The sequence below is a fragment of the Pyrus communis genome, chromosome 15, assembly GCF_041283825.1.
Source record: "Pyrus communis isolate YQ-2024b chromosome 15, ASM4128382v1, whole genome shotgun sequence".
Lineage (NCBI taxonomy): Eukaryota > Viridiplantae > Streptophyta > Magnoliopsida > Rosales > Rosaceae > Pyrus > Pyrus communis.
The window spans coordinates 21,263,811-21,287,674 of record NC_142579.1 but is presented as its reverse complement, the minus strand read 5'-3'; the positions used below and the strand labels follow the sequence as shown (position 1 = coordinate 21,287,674).

The 23,864-nt window shown below is 35.5% G+C and overlaps 1 protein-coding gene across 1 annotated transcript; it reads right to left on the bottom strand.

Annotated features, from left to right (window-relative positions):
- Positions 1 to 4,711: 4,711 nt before the first annotated feature.
- On the bottom strand, positions 4,712 to 5,703 carry LOC148690677 (uncharacterized). The gene is made up of 2 exons (XM_088685356.1): positions 5,584 to 5,703; positions 4,712 to 5,474 (listed from the first exon to the last, which is right to left on the bottom strand). The coding sequence occupies exon 2, from the start codon at positions 5,360 to 5,362 to the stop codon at positions 4,832 to 4,834; it is 531 nt and encodes a 176-aa protein (XP_088541482.1). The 5' UTR covers positions 5,363 to 5,474; positions 5,584 to 5,703; the 3' UTR covers positions 4,712 to 4,831.
- Positions 5,704 to 23,864: the final 18,161 nt, after the last annotated feature.

Below are 23,864 nucleotides of genomic sequence, written 5' to 3'. Positions count from 1 at the left end.
CTTATCAACAAATGGGTAATCGAAATCAAGTTCTATCAAGTTAGAAGGTTTTGGCTATTCAGACACCCATTTAACCTCTCATTCCTTACTTAGCTACCCGTTAAATCACTAAACATATCCGTCTCTTAGCAAGATGAAGGATTTTTACTCTCAGTAGGTTCATTACAATACGGGGGATAAAGGTTCGCATCAAGACAACCAAGGGTGAACGTACCTTCAACTATTATGACAATGGAGTTAAGGCTCGCTTTTTAAAAGTGAGGGGACTAGGTGTTGAAGGAAATGCTATTATAAGAAGGCACATAGTACAAATGTTTTGACCTTCAACTATTTGAGATCCTTTTGCAATACAAGCCATTCAACAAATATTTAATGAAGAGGGAATTTAGACAACTTCGTCTAAGTCTTTTACATTCTTAATACTGGAACACTTAGTCTACACTGACCTACCTCTATACCCTAACTCAAAGCTTCAACATGAGTATTTTGACACAAAGTAAGTGAAATTAAGTGTTACAACCAACATGGTTCACATATCCAAACAATGGATTCCTTCATGCATAGAAAAACATTCATAGGCATCACTCATGTCAATCAACATAAACATCATACCTTTCAACACATTCATACATACATTTTGCCCTTCGACACTTACTACAATGTGCCTCGGTAACTTCTTGTTATTCTCACCAACTAGGTGATGAAGGAACTCACCTTTGTATAACCAACCAAGTAAAGATTGGTACAACCCATACTCTAATAAATAATTTTGTCCTACAGCAACTTGCCATTCTTGCCATTGACCAGGTGATGAAGGAACTCACCTTCATATCACCAACCAGGCGCTGAGGGTACAACTAGTACTATTAATAAAAAAATTTGCCTCGACAACTCATCATTCTTCCCACCAACTAGGTGATGAATGATACAACTTGTATATGTGAACTCTCAGCTCACAAATAATCAAAAACCCTTAAGCCTTACAACTTAAAAGGGGAATAAGCAAGCTAACTCAACCCAACTGGGGGAACACTTATGTGCAACAAGGGTTATGGTCACCAATAAAGTTTTATTACAAGCCAACAAAGGCTTCAGTGCATGGTATACAAATACCAACCTCTTTAGCCCTCTTACATCTACTTCAAACATTCCTCTTTGTAACTATGCAAACACTACAACTTGTAGAAAGCTTCGCACACTCTTGATCAAGGCTGTGCGAATTAAAATCAATTTATATGTTTCCTACGAACCTTCAACTACTACAATATGTGGTTTGCCTCGCACACTCTTACTTAACAGTGTGGAAGCAAAATCTATTTATGTGGTCTCTCCCACATTTTCTTGTCCCTAGTTCAACAAAAAAATGGACAAAAAGAGGGGGGGAGAATAAAAATCTGTCAAAAAAAAAATTCCCAAAATTAATTAATAATTGTTTCGATAATTACTAATTATTAATTAATTATGACATATGGAAAAGCAACAAAGCTTCGACATAAGATACAACTACAACTCGTAGAAAGTTTCACACACTTTTTTGATCAAGGACTGTGCGAAACAAAATCAATTTCTATCATTCTCCGAACCTTCAACACTACAACATGTAGAAAGCTTCGTACACTCTTGATCAAGACTGTGCGAAGCAAAATCAATTTATGGTGTCCTATGACTAACTTCAACCACTCAAGCTATGTGCCTAAGCAAATGAGCTTCAACCAAGAAGCTTCAACAAAAGAGATTCAACCAAAAGCTTCAACCAAGAAACTTCAACAAAAGAGATTCAACAAAAAAAGTTTCAACCAAGGAGCTTCAACCAAAGAGCTTCAATAAAAAACAACCCACAACCAAAAACTTAGAACAAAAAAACTTCAACCAAAGAGCTTCAACCAAAAAACTTCAACCAAAAAGCTTCAACTAAGGAATCTCAACCACAAAGCTTCAACCAAAAAGTTTCAACCAAAAAAAAAAAAAAAAAAAAAAAAAAAAACCACAATAGAAAACTTAATGACAAAAAGATTCAACCAATGAGCTTCAACCAAAAAGTTCCAACCAAAGATTTTCAACCAAAAAGCTTCAACCAAAGAGCCTCATCCAAAGCCCACAAACAACCAAAAAGCTTCAATGAAAAAAAAAAAGGGAAGTAAAATCAATTTATGGGGTCTTATGACTAGCTTCGACCATTCCAACCATGTGTGCAAGGAAAAAAGCTTTAACCGCTCAAGCTATACACACAAAGGAAGAAGTTTCAACCACATTTTCTTTTCTTAGCAAAAAGAAAGAAGGAATTGTGCTTAAGAAATATATATATATATATATATATATATATATATAATTGGGCTACCTCCAAAAAAAAAAAAAGGAGAGAATTTTTGAAGTTTTTTTTTCTTCAATGATTCAAGAATATCAAGCCACCTCCTTCGGCTATCCTTTTTGCTTGGAAAATTGGGGGACTCCCACTATATGCTACTACATTTTGGTATTCAGAAGTTTCGTGATTACTCAGTAACTTGGATTTTTCAAGTTCCCAACTGAGAAACTTTCCTCACTCTGGAACTTAAGGGAGCATTGTTTGTACCATACCTGACCAATCCCGAAACTACCTAGCATCGGTCAACTTCATACCTTCAAGTACCTACTGAGGGTTCATGCTAAGGCACCCCTGCCGAAGCACAAGAGTTTCTCTCCATCCAGGAGGCCAATCACAGCACAACACGTATCAATGTCAAAATAAAGCTCCTAAAGTCCCACATCGACAGCGAACGAAAGTCAGAGATTCTCCTCAATTGTAAAAAAAGACCATTCGGCTACAATTAATAACTAATGTCATTACTATATTTAAACTCGTCATTAGAACCCACTAATGATGATTATGTTTAAACCTATGTATTGTGTAAACTCTTTATATTAATTATAATTCCTCTACCCCGTGGACATAGCCAAACTAAGGGTGAACCACGTACATCCTCTGTTTGCTTCCCTATCTCTATCTTTTTACATATTATCCTTACTAGGTGACTGGATCAACCGGGCGAATGTCACAAACTTGACATTTTTACGTTTTGTGCATCAACATGTTATTTTATTATTTCAATAGAGTTTTAAATGTTGCAATTTAGAAAAAAAAAATGTTGAAACAAAATTTTTATTGGTTGAAATGTTAGCGGAATAAGGTATCCACCATTAAAAGAAGAAAAAAATAAAATTGACATTGATGTCAAATTTGGCTCCAAATCACAAAGTCTTTAAATCCAGTCAGCAAATAACACTTCAGTTTGAAGAGGCTTTTGATGTCAAATACGCGCAGTGGCATTGCACCTAAGATTTTAACATCTCCAAAGGAGATGCTAAATTTTGAACCTAAAATTTAAATATGACAGCTTATGTGGCATTTTGACATATTTTCATGTTTTGCTCTCCACTTGATATGTCAAATTAAACTATTATTTTATTATATATATTTTTTTCTTAATTTCTGTCTTATACTTTAAATTTTACATATAAATAATTCATAATAAAAGTCATATTAATCTCTTGTCGTCCAACGGCGGCCAAAATATAAATCGCTTCAGCGGCACCTTCTTCTTCAAAGAAGTCGCCCTTTTGCGCTCCGAGAGCTCTTTGAGGAACTGCTGGGGGCTATTTTGGGGGAGTTCATGTTGTGGGTCGACGGTGACGGCGAGGACGTGGAGATTTTGTGATCTACGGTTTGGGAATTTGGGGGTTTTGAGGCGGATTTGGGTTGAGAACTACGAGAAGGAGGAGGAGAATGAGTAGTTATGGTAAGCGGATAGGTTGGAGACTTGTGTGAAGGAAGAAGAGAGCTCCATAAGTGAGGTGGATTTTTTTTTTTTTTCTTAGGAGGATGATAATGGGGTGATGAAGGTTAAGAGATTAGGTCCGCCATGGATGGAGGGTTTTTGAAGGTGTTTGTGGAGGGTTTTAGGAAAATGGAAGATGGATAATTGAAACAAATTTGCTGATTAGAAAAGAAGTCTACCGTTCAACAATCAAATAATAAATGATATTAAAATATTAATAAAAGACATTTAATAATTAGTAAAAGAATTTTGAAGCTGCAATCAAATTTGATAGCAAGCCCCTTTGCTGCCATTCAATATCATGCCACATAGGATTTGACATTTCGGTTGGAAACAATTAGTGACTGTCTTTTTTTACTGTTATATCTTATGTGAACAATTTAGCAACTCCTTTGGAGATGCTCTAAGAAATAGCCTATTCCTACCTCCGTCTACCATCAAATACATCCCCCAATGTTTCGTATGTAAACTTCCACTAGGGTGCGCTGAGCCATCTATATGCATAACGTTTGATGGTTAAACATATGAACATAAGAACATACATAATGTTTAAAGATTTACTCAGTTTGTAATTAAACGCATGGATATATTTGAGCATTTTTGTTTTGTACTAATTCGTCTGTTTCAGATTGAGAAACTAATGCATTAAACAAACCAAGCAAGGCCTGCATATTTCTTGGATAATATTCATAAGACTTGATCTATCATCACTAACATAGTCATCTGAATTTGTAATCTAGCAATGAGAACAAAAGAATCGAACAAATAATCAATTCAGTCCATGATCTGCCCATGCATTAAATCGAAGGGTATGTATATCAGATACCAAAAACGTTAATAGATTCTACATCGCATTAGCATCACTAATTAATTAACCGTATATATATTCCTAAATCTTGAGAGAAAAAAAAAAGTGTATTTATATATGTGTTATTTGGAATATTTACAGCTTTACAAGAGAAGATTAGACAGATTTATAAGAGGTGGAAATAGCATAAAAAGTCCTCATCAAAAATTTAAAATTCACCTAAAGAGCGACTTGTGTCTCTGGGAAGAGGAGAAAGCTGAGACAGCTTTACAAGATTATCATCTCTAACACCACATGAACTCTTGCAAGAAAACATACTGAATCTGCTCTTCTTAACTCCAGTTCTAATCAACCCAAAAAATTTCTTGTTATTCTCACTACCCAACTTACCTGAATCATAATTCAAAGTAGAAGCGCTTTTGGTGCACTCTTTGAAAGCCAAAAGAAAAGGGTCTGCCCCTGCCTGCCACCTAAGCCCCTTGGTGGAACTGCTTCTACTTGGAGCCCTCGAAATTGGGCATGGAGGTGGAGGAATCTTTGTCTCATGATTGTCCGACACTTTTGGTTTTGGACTATCCCCAGAGTACTGCTGATCTTGAACAGAGAGGAAACTAAGGGCATGAAACGCTAATTCTGCAGGGCAGTTGTCTTCTTGGTTTGTGATGACCTTGGAGACACCTGGCTTGTCCTCCCATGCAAAGGGTATGCTCCCTTGGGAATGAATCCTTCTGTGACTCATCTTTTGCGATCTGGTTTTTTCTTTTGGGGTTTGTTTTGTTTCAGAGAATGTGGATTTTGAGAGGCTAAAAGGCAGTTTTCATGCACTGGGTGCTCTTTAACTGCAGATTTACCTAAAGGAGAAAGAATAACGTGAAGAGGAAGATGATTCGTTTATAAAACCAAATTATTCAAGAGATTTCAAGATGTGAATTATTATTAATGTTGAGAGGAAAAACATACGTTTGTTGTGAGTCAATCGGGAGTTGGGGAGTTTGAGCGTGTGGTACGAAAAATAATGGGGCAGGGGCAGTGGGTTTGACGAATTCAATGTTGGAATTATTTAGTTGGTGGTGTGGGATGGGGGTATTTATTAACAACTTTGTGTAGGCGTGGATCCGAATCCTTGTACGATATGGTGAGAAAATCGGGTAAGATAATGCATAATTCCAACTACACCAAGGAAACTATAGAGTAACAAAATTCATGTTAATATTAACAAATTCCCAATATACAAGGAAATCATAGAGAGTGAGAAAATCCTGTAAGATTAGCCCAGTCTCATTGAATCAGTAATAAACATGAATCAGTATTTGATTTAGTGATAATTGTTTCCACTTCATTCGAGAAGGTGACAAGTTCGACTAACTACATAACTTAGAAGGTCGTTAGCCTTTCATACAATTTTGCCTTTTATGTCAAAATTAGAATGGTTCTTGAAGAGTTTAGCACATTGTAATCAAGTGTGTACACTTCTCACATCAATTTAATCAGGTAACTACCATCATTTAGAAGCCATGGAAATAAAAGCTATCTTTTTAAGCAATGGAAGGAATATGAACTTGAAATCTATTTAAACGGTATTTGGGCTTAGCTGCTTAATTAGAGCATTATGTTTCCTTCTCTGTACTTAAGTTCAAATTTTTATTTTCGTAGTTTAGAGAATTTAGTGTAGATTGTAAACTATTTTGTAGTTTGTCAACAAACAAAAAATGGAAAAAAAAAAAAATAACAATAGTTACTTGGTAAAAACCAATGTCTCTATGCACATATAAAAATATAAAGGGTAATGTTAGGGAGACAATATTTGTAGACTAATTTTTGTAAATCAAATAATATGGAAGTTGATAATTGAATTATTACTTTGTGACACATCATTTGATTTGCAAATATCTAACCATTGGATTATTTTTCCTTTACACATGGGACACGACCCTTTGAAAGAGTTTAATGAATAAACCAACCATTGGCACAGACATGCAACGACCTTCATATATCACTTGCACTTCGAAACCAAATTACAGTCTCTTTATATTTTTCTTTTTCTCAAAAAAAGTCATGGAAATGCATCTACTTATGCAACAACACAAATTAGGAATAACAAAACATATAATTGATGAGGTTCTTACCTTTGAAATAATCGATGAGATATGGGAGTTCCCCTATACTGTCATCGCAACTTGTGTTCCCCTATACTCTCATCGCAACTTGTCTTTTACTGTTGTTTAAGAATAGTAAAATACAAATGTCATAAAATAACTAATTGCACACAAGGCCGACCTTGAGGGTAGTCGGTAAGGTGGTCGCCTAGTTCCCTGGGGTCTCATATTTTTTTATATATCCTATAAATAATATATAAATATAAAATAATATATAAATATAACAAAAGTATGAAATATCATAATTGATTTGTTGGTGTAATGAAAATGGTCGGTTTCTATTTTCTTTGGGGTGTTTAGTTCAAAACACGAAATTGCCTCTAGTCATCACTTTTTTTCTGTGTTTTTAAATTTACTCCATATCAAATTAATGGCCCAATCCATCTTAAGTCCAAATGCATGTGTTTTTCTTTTGCTTCTGAAAGTAACCTCAGAAAAAACAAATAAGAAAAAAAGCAAAAATAATAAAAAGGTAGAAGCAAAAAAACTACGTGTCATATTTTGCCTTCCTCTTCAACATATAAAGTTATAAAACGCAAGCACTTATGCAATCTGTTTTTCTTTCAACTTCATTTTCATTGAATGTTTAAATTAATTATCACATAATCTTAAAGATTGTACTTTAAGGTAGTCAAAACCTTTGTTAATTTCTTTTCTTTTGTTATTTTTCAATTTTTCTTTGTTTAGTCTTTCAGCATGTGGTTTACATCCGCACTACTACCTAAAGAAAGTTCAAAGTATGTACGTGTTGGAACAGCTTTACAAGTCTTTTTTTTGGTAGATAGATTGGCAGCTGGCAGACCAAGAAAATTATGAACCATGAAAAGGATCGTTATGAACCTTCCAAGAATAATCTCTATTAGTATTATTAATTTATTTTTTGGTAGAATTTTCTACGTGCAGAAGCCAGCGTTGGAGGCACGACCACAACTGTTTACCTAATAAAAAATTAATAAAAATCTGGTTTTGATGGTTACAATTACCTTAATTCGGTTGGAGTCAAGTGCAAGGAATTGGACGTTGGTAACAAATTTTGATAATTCTATATCATCATGTAACATAAGGTCATTGCCCAATGAAGACATATGAGAACAAATGAATTTTCCTGTTTTGGGATTAGATGTAAGACACACGAGATGAGCACTCATAACTGACCGAAAAAGGAGATAGGAAACTGACAACCAAACAAAAAAAAAAATAAAGAAGAAGAAGAAATAAATTAGAAAAGGAAATCAAAGAAGTTAATTCATGCGAAGATGAGCCAAGCCGATAAACTCAATTTGAGAAACTCGCCAAATCGTCATAGATTCAAACAGATCATGTTCAAAATAAATTTTATGTGGACACTATCGATCAGATCAACACTACTATATATATTTAGATACACATACTTCAAAACATACATTTCGCTATATATGTTTTAGTACATATATTTCGGTACACATACTTTAGTACATATATTTCAGTACACATGTATTAGTACATATATTTCGGTACATATATTTATTTAAACATATTTCTATACATATTTCGGAACATATATGTATTTAAACATACTTCTAGACATATAATTAAGTACATTTATTTAAAAATATGCACTTACTTATATTTCAATACATATATTTAGTTTTGGTCCTATGCTGAAAGAAACATTTGCATTGACTTCTCGCTGGACTCGGACCCAATCCAATTCGTGTTATGATTGGATTAAGCATGGGGCATCCTATCATCCTTTTAGAGCAGTTCCAGCCCCCGCCAAATGGACCAGCACCAAGTGAAAAAAATAGCTTGGCACCCAGTCCACACCCTCTAGCCCGTGAAATAGCCTGACACCCAGCCCAAGCCAGGCAGCAGCCCAGCTCATTTCAGACAGACCCAGAAGCCAGTCCATTTCCCTGGCGCGTGCACAACACGCGCTCCTGGGCGCGAGTAGCCGACAGCGCTGCAGCGCGAGGGCCCCGCGTGTCAGCGCAAGTAATCTGGACCGTTGGATTTGAAAAATAATCAAATCCAACAGCCAATAAGCTACCACGTGGCCAACGGTCAAAATTCTGACCGTTGGGCCTTTTTTTTTTTTTTTTTTGGTGAAAAAAACGTGGACCGTTGATCTGTGATCGAACGGTCCATTTTAAAAGTCAAATTTAAATTTTTTTTACCGTTGGAAATCCAACGACTCTGAGCATGGCCACGTGGCTCTCACCAGAAGTTGTCATGCACGGTATGGGTCTACACAGTTCGCCAGAAGCAGACACAGCCGAACAAGAAGCTAACACATTTGAAGACACGGAAGGGACGCCTGAACAAGTGCCAGAGACCCAACCGACTCGTCAGTCCCTCAAGCTTCAAGGTAAAAAGACATCAAAGAAAAAAGGTAGTTCTTCCAAAAATGACTACAGTAAATATATGGAGGAACTTACTCGTCAAGGTGAATTGAACATGGCATGAGAAAAGGAACGAGATGAGGAAAAAGCTACTGCTATGGCAGCAATAATAGTAGCTACTGAGGCTCGTGATGCAGCGGCTGAGAGACAAAGATAAATAGTTAATCGAGAGAACGAGATGATTAGAGTAGCACTTCATCGAGAGAATGAGATGCTTAGAGAAGAAAGGATGGCTCAAACAAATCGTGACACTATGAACAAGTCTCTAGTAGGACTGTCTCCGAATTCAAAATATTTTTGGACATCAGAAAAAAGAGATGTCGTGCGAAGGAGGCGTGCAAGAGATGCCGAAACAAAGTCAAGGGGGTTCCAGCTACAGAAATCCTAACAACCAAGATCCTAGCACCACATATCCTAACTCCACAGACTTTGTATAATTTCTTATTTACTTTTAGAACTTTATTTAATTTCTTATGTAATTTCTTATTTATTTTTAGAACTTTATTTAATTTTTTATGTAATTTCTTATTTACTTTTAGAACTTTATTTAATTTCTTATGTAATTTCTTATTTATTTTTAGAACTTTATTTAATTTCTTATGTAATTTTTGTACTTTATTTAAATATTTGAATAAGATTACATAAACTCACCAAATAAACATTTAAAAAAAAAAACACCAAATAAAATTACATAACCTCACCATTTAAATTTAAAAAAAAAACAAACACACTAAATAAGATTACTTAAAAACAATACACTTTATTCTTCAACCACAAGCCTTATTTTAATTATCTTCGCCTTCGTGCAATCTCCACTGATGGTCAATCAAGTCATTCTGGCGGGTTATATGCCAGTATGGCTCTTGCAATGAAGTGTACCGTTGAACAATCAATTCATTGTAACATCCATCCCGTTCCAACGGCTCGTGTTGCACTGGATCTTCAGTCCGGTCATGAGCATAGTAGATTTGTGTTCTTGAGTTGTTCATCGGATCCGGCTCGTATTCATCGACGACATCATAATCATACTCGTCTTCAACAATCATGTTGTGGAGAATAATACACGTCATCATGATGGATCGAAGAGCATCGACATCAAACATTCTAGCTGCAGCCCTGACAATGGCCCAACGAGCTTGCAGGATACCAAAACAACGCTCGACATCCTTCCTACACCCTTCTTGACACTTTGCGAAGTGTTTCTCTTTTTCACTCTGCGGATGTGGCACTGTTTTGACAAATGTTGACCACCTTGGGTAAATACCATCTGCAAGGTAGTATGGTCCCTCGTATTTATTACCATTAACCCAATATGTGCATCTCGGCCCATTTCCTTGTAGCAGTTCGTCAAACACTGGAGATTGGGCAAGGACATTTAGGTCATTCTGAGCTCCTGGAACACCAAAAAAAAGTATGCCAAATCCATGTATCAAAAGAAGCCACCGCTTCCAGAATGATGTTTTTGGCTCCTTTTCTGTCGCCATAAGCTCCTTGCCACGCACTTGGACAGTTTTTTCCATGTCCAGTGCATGCAGTCGATGCTTCCAATCATGCCAGGGAAGCCTCGCATCTCACCCTTCCTCAGAAGCCTTTGCATGTCCCTTAGCGTGGGTTGCCGAAGGTACTCATTGGTGTAGAGGGCTTCAATTGCAGAGCAAAACCGCATCAGGGACTCCAGAACTGTTGTTTTTCCCATCCTTGCGATCTCATCCACTTGATCTGCAGATGCTCCATATGCAAGCATTCGCAAGGCAGCCGTAATTTTTTGCTCAGGAAGAAGACCTAGAACATGAAAAACATCATCTTTTTGCACAAAATATGGATCATGGTTGCAAACATCACTCATGATTTTATTGAACAAACTTCGTTGCATTCTAAAACGACGTCTAAAAACATGATCAGGGAAAACGCTGTTGGGAATAAAATAATCTTCCAAGAGATCTTTACCTCGTCTTTCCCTTCTTCTATCGATGTTTGCCGCACGTCTGGGTTTGGCTATCTGACCCATAACTTCCATGATACGGCGAGAATGTGAAGCCCTCTGCCTTCTATGGTGATCATCCTCATCCTCCTCCATTGCGAAGGCCTCATCTCCACCTCCACCTTGGTTAAGATTGACCAATTCTTCCTGTTGTGCCAACAACCTTTTCTGTTGCTCTTGCAACTGTTTATACGCTCTCCTTGAAGAAGACATTGTAAGAACTCAAGATTTGAAAACGATAAAGAAGAATTCTGAGCTAAAAAAAAGGATTGAGTTTAGTGTGAGGATGGATGTAGGGATGTAGGGTTTATATGGACAAAAAAAAAAAAGATGAGGTTCTGGACAATGCCACGTGGCACTACGTGATTGGTTGAAAATCTTATCGAAATCTTGGCTAAATTATTGTAAATAGGAAGTGACACGTGGCGTGTCGGGATTGGTTAAAAATCTTAGCGGAAATTTATTCAAAAAATAGTACGTTCGGATAATGACACGTGGCGTGACGAGATTGGTTAAAAATCTTATCGAAATCTTGCTTAAATTATTGTAAACAGGAAGTGACACGTGGGTTGTCGGGATTGCTTGAAAATCTTAGCGGAAATCTATTTAAAAAATAGTACGTTCGGATAATGACACGTGGCGTGACGAGATTGGTTAAAAATCCTATCCGAAATTAAAACTATTTTTTTTTATTTATTATTTTATAAAAAAATTATTTAATATTTTAAATGGACTGGGTGCTAGCGCATTTTGTAGGGGTGAAGATCGTTTGTGCCAGCGCATTTTTAGACTGGGTGCCAGCACATTTTTTTTGGGGTGGAGATGCTTTGGCCTATTACTGTTCATTGGGTTTATTACTGTTCAATTAAGTGGATAAATGGGCTGGGTGCTGGCGCAAAGTCTTTTGGGGTGGAGTTGCTCTTAAGTCAGCTCAGCTCCAATAAAAGTACGTATAAGTAATCTTATTTCTTTGAATGTGAGTAAGATGTCGTTTCCAAAAGTTCAATTATATTAAGATTTTAGTTAAGTAGTTTTGTTGTACATATTTGCATTGCATTTTCTTTATGTTGTACATATCTGTTGCATTGTATATATATAGCATGTTATTTCGTTTAAGTATTTTCTTTGTGTAAATTGTTTGATACATGTTGATGTAAAACCTTGTCACACCGATGTGGTACGAGTGAAAAACCCTCTAATGCCTAAGTTAGACTTAAGGAAATGAATCACAAGCTATAAGTTTGCTATATATATATATATATATATATATATATATATATATATATATATATATATATATATATATATATATATATATTTCTATACATATATTCCGGTACATATATTTTGGTACACATGCTTCGGTATATATATTTTAGTTCACATGCTTCGGTACTATATATACTTTGGTATACATACTTCAATACATTATTTTGGTACACATACTTCGATATATATATATATATATATATATATATATATATATTTAGGTACATAAATTTATTTAAATATATATACTTATATTTTGATACATATATTTAGCAATTGATCCTATGTTGAAAGAAATATTCGCATTGCCATCACGCTGGACCCGGACCCAATCTAATTGGGGGTATGATTGGATTAAGTATGGGGCATCTTATCAGCCTTTTAAGCTAGCTTAACTCGAACAAAAGTATGCACAAGTACTCTTATTGCTTGCTGGACGTTCAAAAAACTGCCTCTCAGAGAGAAAACAAACTACAACCAACTTGGGTATTAGGTCGGATGTAACCATTGCTCAAGATATCCAGAACACGGCAATATGGAACAGGCAACGCTACGAAGCATACTATTATCAAGTGAACCTTACTGCAATTAGTGTCAACGGAAAGCATCTAAGGATCGACCCTCAGATGTTTGTTCCGACCTCCTCCTGTAAGGTTCATTATTGAGCTAAGAATCCCACTTATGTCGTTGGGCAATGACACTTTTCAAAGCTTAAGCTGCTTTGTTTCTAAAAGGTGCTGCAAAAATGGACTGAACTAATATCGTTGAAGGATAGTAAGTCGGATCTCGACTCATGTTACAGTACAAAGGATGTTAATTGGAATGTACGTCAGATGTTGTTTCCAAAAAATTCAATTATATTGAGATTTTAGTTGTACGTATTTGCATTGCATGTTTTTCTATGTTGTACATATCTGTTGCATTATATGTATGTGGGGGAGACCCTGCTAGCATGTTATTTCTTTTAAGTATTTTCTTTGTGTAAGTTGTTTGATACGTACTGCAACCAATATTGGATATTAGGTCAGATATAACCATTGTTGAGATATCTAGAACACGACAATATGGAACAGGCAGCACTACTACGTACTATTATTACGTGAACCTGACTGCAATTAGTGTAAACGGAAAGCATCGAAGAATCTATCCTCAGATGTTTGTTCCGACCTCCTCTGGCACTGTAATGTTCGTCATTGAGCCATGAACCCCAGTTACATGGTTAGCCAATGAAACTTTTCAAAGCATAAGGTGCTTTGTTTCAAAAGAGGTGCTAAAAAAATGCTCCGAGCTAATATCGGTGAAGGCTAGTAAGTCAGACCTCAACTCATGTTACAGCACAAAGGGCATTAGTTGGAATGTGAGTCAGATGTCATTTCCAAAAATTAAATTATATCAACATTTTAGTTAAGTAGTTTATGTTGTACATATTTGCATTGCATGTATTTTATGTTGTACATATCTGATGCATTGTATATATGTGAGAGAGACCCCACTATCATGCTATTTCTTTTTAGTATTTTCTTTGTGTAAGTTGTTCAATATGTGTTGATGTAAAACTTTGTCACACGGATCTAGTACGAGTGAAATGCCCTCCACTAAGTTAAGCTTAAGTAAAGAAATGAATCTCATTTTAGCCCATCAACAATACTAAGAAGTGTGGCCTAACAAATTGGGTTGTGCTAGCCCAGCATATGAAGCGTGAAGAGCACGCTGTGTGATTTCTGGTGTGACATATCCCTAATCATTTAATGCTCAACTACACGAGGATGAGTAACGGCAAAAATTCTAAGGGCAAATTCGTTCAATTAGTTTGTGTTAGTACAGTTGCATTCCCTCTAGTGCTACTGAATTTTGGTTACCATAGGCTTTACAGGAAGCAAAAATAAAAAGAAAACCTCATACATGTAAAATATTAAAACTACAAATTAATTAGTTTGAATGTCCACTTTATCTATTATTTATTTTGTCAAAAAAAAAAAAAAAAAAAAAGTGACGCAATCAAAACAAACTTATTTAAGTTTATGAATTGGACCATTTTCCTAAGACCAAAAGAAGTCCCAAACTTCCGTATGATAATTTACCGTGGAAGCGGGTGATGACTCATCCCCGGCTTTAAGGACAAGGATATCTTGACAAAAATAACCATGAGCTAGCCAAAGAGGGGGGAAAGTGTATTCCAATCAAAGGTTCTCTGATGGTCAAATTTGTAAGCAATATAAAACTCAAGCATGAGCAGGAAAATAAGTATGCGATAATTAGGTTACCAAAGATGAACCCTAGAATGTTGTATTTACACCAGTCGAGGATAAGAACTTTTTGGATAGTAGAATCCTTATTAAATCAGGAGAATCCCAGAAGATATCAAGGGATAAATATTGCATCATTTTAGAAGTGTGAGGATTTGCAGCGCAAACCAAATCTTAGATTGTAAGAACTCTAAGATTATAGAAAACTTGCTTATTTCTTATTAGATTAGGTTTCCGTATCTTACGGAACAAGCATGGTCACTCTCAGCGAAGTCGTCTGACTTCACCCATTAATTCTAGATTAGGATGATGATGGCATCACTGCTTCGTTTATTCAACTCCGCAGTGGAGGCTGTCGAGTCCATGTCCAAACTTCTGAGGTATTCGTATTCTGATCCGCCTTACTGGTACAAATGCCTCAGAAGTTAGGTCATGGATTTAATAACTTCCACAGCAGAGCTACACAGTCGAAGCAGCAATGCCACCATCATACTGTTTCGTAACAATGGGCGAATTTGACTACTTCTTTGAGATTGACCATGCTTGTTTCGCAAGACACGAAAACCTAATCGAGTAAGAAATTACCATGGCTGACACCACGTGTGGCGGTGTGTGAGGTCCATTCATATGTGTTGTCTAAGTGCCAAAGACCTTATGGTGACCTTGTGAACCTGTGTGTAGCTTGGTGTTTGGACTATGATTTTTCGAGGTTGGAATAAGACGGATTGGGATCCACAAGAAAGGTGGCAGGATTCGAACCTATGGCCGGCCCGCCCCTGACCCGCTGGGTTGGGTACAAATACCTTAGAAGTCCAGTCATGGACAGCTCCGATCATATTGAACTGCACAGATGGACCAACAAACGATGCCACCATTATCTTGTGTTCATGGAAGATAAGCGAAGTCCGCCAACTTTTTTTATAATTGGCCCTTCTAGTTTTGCAGGATACGGAAACCTTGTCAGATTGGGATCATATAAGTTTTCTATATTGTTGGAGATTCCTACAATCTAGGGATTGGCATGCGCCTCAAGTATCACATTCCTAAGAAGACACAATATTTACTTCTAGATATCTTCTTGGATTCTCTCAGTTTAATACTAATTCTATATCCTAAATAATCTCTGCCTCGACTTGTATAAATGCACCATTCTAAGGTTGATATCTGGTAACGCAATTATTTCGTACTCTATTCTCTTCCCAATGCTTGAATCTCATATATTTCTTACTAACTTGATCATTGGAGAGCCATTACACAGTACCTATCAGTGCCAAAGTTGTATTACATTTGTTTTCTCTTTTGCAGGTAGTTGAGTTTTTGCAAACGTGAATTTGGTTCCACCATTTGGTTTCTTAAGATCCAATCTTTTGGTGGGTCAACCATTTTGGACTATCACTCAATTATGAGATTGTCGGAGAACCAACCGTTGCATCGGCATGAGATTTCTTAGCACGTTACCAGTATTATATGTGACTCAACTGAGCCTAGTGAGCCTAGCTTTGTCTGCTGTCATCCCAAGTAATATGCACCTCGAGTTGCGTGTAAGTGGCATCTTACCTCAATTTATGTGATCAAGTGGTTTTCCAGTGAATGTATTTTATCGATATTAACCTAAGTAAATATTTGTATACTTTGTTGTCTATGTCGTACGTATCTGTTGCAATGTATATATGTGGGAAAGACCCATTAGCATGTTATTTCTTTTAAGTGTTTTCTTTTGTGTAAGTTTTTGATACGTATTGATGTAAAACCTTGTTACACCGGCATAGTATGAGTAAAAAGCCTCCAATGCTTAAGCTCGAATAAAGTGAGGAAATGAATCATAATCTATAAATGGGCGAGGCCACATTGTAATGAGGGAGAAAAACTTGTATAGGGCTTGGCTTGCCACTAGACTTCGCTGAATGACACTACAATCCACTTAAAACTTGCCACGTGGCAAGTCTTAAATATATTCTTTTATCATTCTTTTATATTTAAAATTTTTATAATTATTTTTTTAACTAATTAATATATTATATATATTAATGTTATGTTTCCTTTTTTATTTCTTTCCCCCTATTTTTTTTCTTCCCAAATCCCCCCACCTTCCCACACTTTTGTTTGTTTTGCCGTAGGTCATAGGACTCCCTCCCCTTTCTTTCTTTCCCAGTTTCATTTCTTTCTTTCTTTAAATAAAATAAAAAAAAGTTATGCACCCACTCCAAGTTTATCATGGAAATCAACCAAGTATCTGTAAGCTTCAGCGTCTGAATGCACCACCATTCCGATTTTGCCGTAGATCTTAGGTTTCAGTACTCTCTCCCCTTTCTTTCTTTCCCAGTTCCGTTTCTTTCTTTCTTTCTTTTTTTTTAAAAAAAAAAAAAAGTTCTACACCCACTCCAATTTTATCATGGAAAGCAACTAAGATTCTGTGAGTTTTTTTTTTTTCTTTATACAATAGTTGCTTTGATCATGTGACATGAATAATCCACATATATAGATGTAGTAGGGTTATTTTCTTTTCTTTTAATTGGGGGTTTTTGGGTTCGGGTGAGGTTTTTTGGATTTTTTATATTTATAATATGAATTAGGGTATCAGAATGGTGGTGCATTCAAACGTTGAAGCTTACAGATACTTGGTTGCTTTCCATGATAAATTTGGAGTGGGTGCATAACTTTTTTTAATTTTATTTAAAGAAAGAAAGAAATGAAACTGGGAAAGAGAGAAAGGGGAGGGAGTCCTATGACCTACGGCAAAACAAAAGTGTGGGAAGGGGGGGATTTGGGAAGAAAAAAAATAGGGGGAAAGAAATAAAAAAGGAAACATAACATTAATATATATAATATATTAATTAGTTAAAAAAATAATTATAAAAATTTTAAATATAAAAGAATATATTTAAGACTTGCCACGTGACAAGTTTTAAGTGGATTGTAGTGCCATTCAGCGAAATCTAGTGGCAAGCCAAGCCCCTCCTAAGGTTTTAATAATACTCATTAAAATAGTATATAATTTATTAATGATTTAAATTATTCTTATAGATTTAACCCTTCTGACCACTAAACAATTTAACTCCTAGTTGACCGTAGAGTCCCAAAATGGTAGAGTTTTATATTTACCTTTTTCTCTTCTTTCATTATTCAATACATTTATAAAATTTAGAAAATTATGGGAATTACACACTGAAAAAGAGGTAGGGAAAATTTTTGAAATGTCATATGAACTTGTTCATATTTTTCAATTTGTCATATAATTAAACTAAAATAAGCAATTTGTCGTACCAACTTTACAAAATCATTAATTTGTCATTTCATCCTAACTCCGTTAAGTTTTCCATCATATGTGAGCACATGACTTGAGTTTGGGGTTATTTAGGTCATTTTAACATCTTTTCACAAGTTTTTAACTTTTCTTTAGTACAAACACTTAAATTTTTTTACTTTTCTTTAGCGTATATACATCTACAACTCCATTTATGGCACAAACTGTCAACCTGTTTCTCATTTATAGAGCTCGTGACATGCCAAAATGCAAACTCCCACTTGTGTATCATCACATATTTGGAATAACCAGAAGAGAGTGCATTGCATGATCATTTCATTGCTATAATATAAAAAACATTGTTCCATTGCTTGAGAAACCCTTAGTTTTTTGTCGAATACAACTTAATAAAAGGGAAGTAAGGTATTAAAATGACCGAAATGACCCTAAACACAAGTCATGTGCGAGGCACATGACTTATATTGGATGGAAAACTCTCACACATGACTTATATTGGATGGAAACTTAACGGAATTAGGGAGAGACGACAATATAATAGATTTCAAAAAGTTGGTATGACAAATTGCTTAAAATTTTAGTTTATATGATAAATTGAAAAATGCGTACAAGTTCATATGACATTTCAAAAAAATTCCCGTAATTAATCAATTAGCATTAAACTTTAAACTTCTCATCCGTCAACAAAAAAACCTTTTACACTTTTCCTATTCAAAGAATTTGGCATCTCCAACTCCAAGACAACAATCCTTCACTTGTTCACCTTTGGTATTCTTTTCATAATCAACAAATCAATTAGGTGATTCTTAACTCTTAGTTTACAATTTTCTTTGTGATTTTGTTTATTATTGGTTAAAATTATTTTTTTTTTCTAATTTAAAATATTGTAATTCATAGAGTGATGGGGAGATATTTTAAAAGAAAGGCCACAGCCCAGTTGTCATCTTCAACAACAAGAGACGGATCAAATGATGGTGCTCCAAAACTTAATTGTTAGAAAATCAACTTGTCAGAACTTCCTACATACCTAGGTTTATGAATTCCAATTTTGAATTACAATCCTAATGTTCGAGATCAAGTACGTAGAGCCTATTTACAAAATGGTCATTGCCATCCTAAAAATCATAAATTTCCTCAAACGGATTTTAGTGATACATTAAGAAGGTTCAATAGTGCTTGGTTTAGCGAATTTCCAAGTTGGTTGGAGTATAGCAAAGAAAATGATGCTGCATATTGTCTATATTGTTATCTCTTCAAGCCAAATATTGGAGAACAAGCTGTTGGTGATTGCTTTGTTGGTCAAGGGTTTAAAAACGGGAAAAAGAATGAGAAGTTTCGAGTTCATGTCGGAAAAATCAATAGTGCTCATAACCAAGCTAGGCGAATGTGTAAGGCTTTACAAAATCAGGAGCAACATGCTGAGATATTTTTCACTAAGCAGTCAAATCAAGCTCGAAGTGATTATCGTATGCGCTGAAATGGATCAATTGAATGCACTCATTATCTTTTACGACAAGAGCTGCCATTTTGTGGTCACTATGAATCTGAAGTTTCAAGGAACAGAGGAAACTTTCTTGAGCTTTTGCAGTGGCTTTCAATTAACAATGAGAAAGTAAATAAGTTATACTAAAAAATGCTCCCGCAAATCACAAATTAACATCACCTGATATTAGGAAAGATACAGTTAATGTTGCTGCAGTTGAAATTGTCAATATGATTGTTGTAAAAGTCATGATGAATTATTTTCCATCTAACTCAATTTCATCCAAGGGATTTTTCTGAAGGTGATTTCTTAGCACTTGAAGATGAACTTAAGACATATATATCTGATATGTGGTCGACTAACGTGTTTTTGGGGGGTGAAAGGAATTTGTGATCTTGGAGAAAAACTGGTTGAGACAAGAAAAGATAAGGTATATCCATTGGTCTACTTGCTTGTGACATTGGCATTATTCTTAACGGTTGCTACTGCTAGTGTCAAAAAAGTTTTTTTTTCTATTCTGAATATATTGAAAAGTGATTTGCGAAACCAAATGGGAGATATGTGGATGAATAACAACATGGTAATATATATCAAGAAAGATATACTCTATAATATTGACAATGATGTGATTATAGAAGATTTTAAACTGATAACTGGTCGAGGGCAATTGTAATTTTAGTAGCATGTTTTATGAATACCTATTAAGACTAAGGATTGTTATTTTTATATGAGTTTTTCTTATTATGTTTTAATCTTATAATTACTTAAAGCTGACCCTCCTTCAAGGTTTTTCTGGCTACGCCACTGATCTATAATACCATCTCCTTGAAATCCTATGTGGCATTTTGACATATTTTAAAATTTTGCACTCTATCCAATATGTCAAATTAAATTATTATTTTATTAAATTATTTTCTTTTCATAATTTCTATTTTATATTCTAAATGTTACATGCATAAATAATTCATAAATAAAAGTTCATTAACAATAGAATATCAGAAGTTATGAAGAAGATGAGACGTCAAGAAGCTTGGAGGTTATCTACAAGAGATGCCAGAATTTCGTGATGTTGCACGTGAAACTGGACTTCGTGAAATTAAGGAAAGAATGAAGAAAACCAAGACGAAAAGAAGGGCAAGAAGGAAGAAGTAATGAAATCTCAGAAGACTCAAGGCAAGGTGGTGGCAAGCGTTAGCCACTATGTTCTGTTGTCTACTTGAAGAATTTGTAAGGATTGGAAAGGTATCAATCAACAATTAATTATAGTATAGGTTTTAAAACAATAAAAAGCATTTAATAATGAATTAAAAATTATTTGAAGGTTGCTATTTGGTTGCAAGGGTAAAAGTTTTCATTTTATGTCATGCCACATCTGATTTGATTTATCGGTTGTAAAATATTATTGCTGCTTTTATGATTGTTATGATAATTTAGACATTTTGATATCTTTTTTAAAAATACTCTAAATTTGTTGGCCAAGAACAATTGCTTTTCCATGGAAATGGGCATGCCTTTATGTAGTCACAAGTTTCAGCTTGAGGTGATTTACAATGGCACACGTGGCACTCTCTAGATTGGTTTGAAATCAACGTTAGCCCACTCATTTCGCCAATAATGGTCAACTAATGGTGCCGTATGAGGAGCACCAATCAGAAATCATTTTAGAGCAACTCTTAACGTCATAAATTGTTTGGGTCATGTTTATATGGATTATTATCTCATGTTCATCACGTTGGATCTTTCTATATCAAGCCGTACCATGTGCTATGTCCACCTTCCGAGTCTTTTTGGACTCATGATAAGTAATTGGGCCTTGTTAAGCTTGTTGAGCTCATCAACTCAGCTCAGAATTGTGGCACAGCGCACTGGGTTGTTAAACCCGGCATGTGGACCGTGAAGACAACGCTGTGTGATTTCTGGGGTGGCGCTTCTCTTATCGATGAATGCTTAGGAACACAGAGCTGAGTATCGGCAGAAAGTTTAAGGGCATTGGTTTGCTTTAGTATATCTGCACCCCCTCTAGCGCTTGTGAATCTTGGTTATCACAAGCTTTACGTGAAGTACAAAATAATAGTAATAACTCATACATATAAAACAATAAAAATTTAAAAAATGAGTTCGAATATCAACTTTATTTATTATTTATTTTTTCAGAAAAGGTGTTGCAATCAAAACAAAAGTACTTAAAGTTTAAGAAATTGGACCATTTCCCTAGGACCAAAAGAGAAGTTCAAAACTTCACTCTGATATTTTGCCGTCGAGGCCGGCGATGACTCATCCTTGGCTTTAAGGACAAGGATCATATCGACTCTTGATAAATCGCTGGAGAAATTTCCATTGACAACACTTTGAAAGACCAAATTCATTTTGGCATTCTTATTGTGCTCTGATACAGCGAACTTTGCAATGCCTATTGTTCCGGTTAATATTTAAACTTTGGGCTTCAAAGGGAAGGAAGCCCAAATGAGCTCAATAAAGAAGGTTTGCTCGAAGCCTATAGTCAAGCCCATGTCATCCATCTCAAGACAAAATGACCGCCTCCATTAAATGTAATGACTAGGAGCTTACAAGAGAAGTGACAACCGATGGAAATCCACATACTTCCGGCCCAAAAATACTTTTGGATGGCAGAACATGTAAAAATGTTGTTGATTCATTAACCTTCAGTTACTTTCGGGTAAGAGCATAAATAGTACATTTGGGTTAATTCGTCTATAAAAGGAGAAAGAAGGCCCAGAGACAAGGACATTCAACCAATCAAACAAACAAATATACAATTTGGCTCTCAGTCAAGCAAATACTCAGAAAGCTGCGCTTTGTCCAGATTCTGCATCATTTTAGCCTTAGATTTCCCGTAGAAAGACATCTTTTGTCTATGTAAAAGCTCTGCTACTTTCCTCAAATGTTGTAGTATCGATTCTCTTATATAAACTCATTTATGCATCATCCCTCTTTATTACTCAACCCTTTGTAACTGCAAAGAAAAGAGATTGCAAGACGCTTTAACCTTGCCTGACAAGGTGAAATCTTGCCCGACTCTCTTTGTTTTTGCCTTTTCCATTAATAGATCTGGTGTTATAATGTATCCCTCAGTATATATGCAAGTCATTTTCGGTCTCCTGATGATTCAAAGTTCTATTAACTCTCAGATCCAGTTCACTTAGCATTTTTACTATCGTAAAAGTAAATGAAACGGATGCCTTGATCAGATCTAAACCCCTCCCAATTAAAAGCATACAAGATAAACAATAGTCCTTGATCTCAAGGCATAGAAAAGAACTTAATGTGGATTTAACCCATCCACAACAATCCTTTGATGATGAGAAATCAAAATAACTTGGGGCGTAAGTAATCGGCTTAAATACACTCATTCTACATCTGCCATACAGAGATGGTAGTGGCACGACTCCGTACTTAGTTTTGATTACAAGCCTCACGGCCTACATCTAAGGTCCAACAAAGGCATCTTTCAGAACTAACTATGTGCTCTTCTTGCAGCCCGACAAGCGAGCGAGAGCCCGACAGTCAACCAAAGTGTCAACTCCTCGGAGAGCTGTGTGCTCGAGTCAGGGACCCTTCCCAACGAAATTCCTACCCGAACACCTATCACATATGGATCATTAGTGTTCTTTATTGGCCCCCAAATACCAGGAAATCTATAATCACGAGCAATGGCAAAGGAAAAGAGTAGAGCAAGAGCACCTGTAGACGAATTGTAACTATTAATTTGATTCAACCTCGTTTGTTATATTTTACGATCTCAATCACCTGTAGACTCAAATGAACATTAGTTCTGGGTTTATATAGCCATTGCTTAGCCATGTAGGAAAAGGATGACTTCTCTTTTTTAAGGGAGGATAAGGACGATTTCTAGAATCCATGACCTCAATAAATTTGTAACGGTTTGGGAATTTAATTATTTTCTACCTTTGAGAGGATAATGACGACTTCTTGAAAAGTTAAGCAGAGAAGGAAATTTCTGGAATCCCTGAACCCACAAGATTTCAAAGTTCTAATTGTTAAAAGTTTAGAGCTACATTTCTTGGATGCTAGGATATACCACACACACAGTGTGTGTATAATTCTTTTTGTTTTTGTTTTTAGAAATAAAGAGAAGAAGAAGAGAGAGAGAGAGAGAGAGAGAGAGAGAGAGAGAGAGAGAGAGAATGTGAGAGTGAGTGGGGAGAGAAAGTTTTACTTTTTTGCATTTTATTACTTTTTTTTTAAATTAGATATGTTAAAACTACATGTAGTGAGGATTAAACAAAAAACAACAAAATTTTGTTTTTGTGAAATTACGTTATTGCTCTTAATTTTTGTTGTGATAGAAGACTAAATAATCTTTTTACCCTTTATTGGTTGACAAAACAAGTTTTATTAATATGTAATTTATTTAGATAATATAGACAAATTTGGAAAGGTTGCCTAGGTGTGGAACGAAACAAAAACATTTGATTTAAAAA

Bases quoted from the DNA above. Each gene is read 5' to 3' on its own strand.
- LOC148690677 (XM_088685356.1), bottom strand. From the start codon at position 5,362: ATGAGTCACAGAAGGATTCATTCCCAAGGGAGCATACCCTTTGCATGG.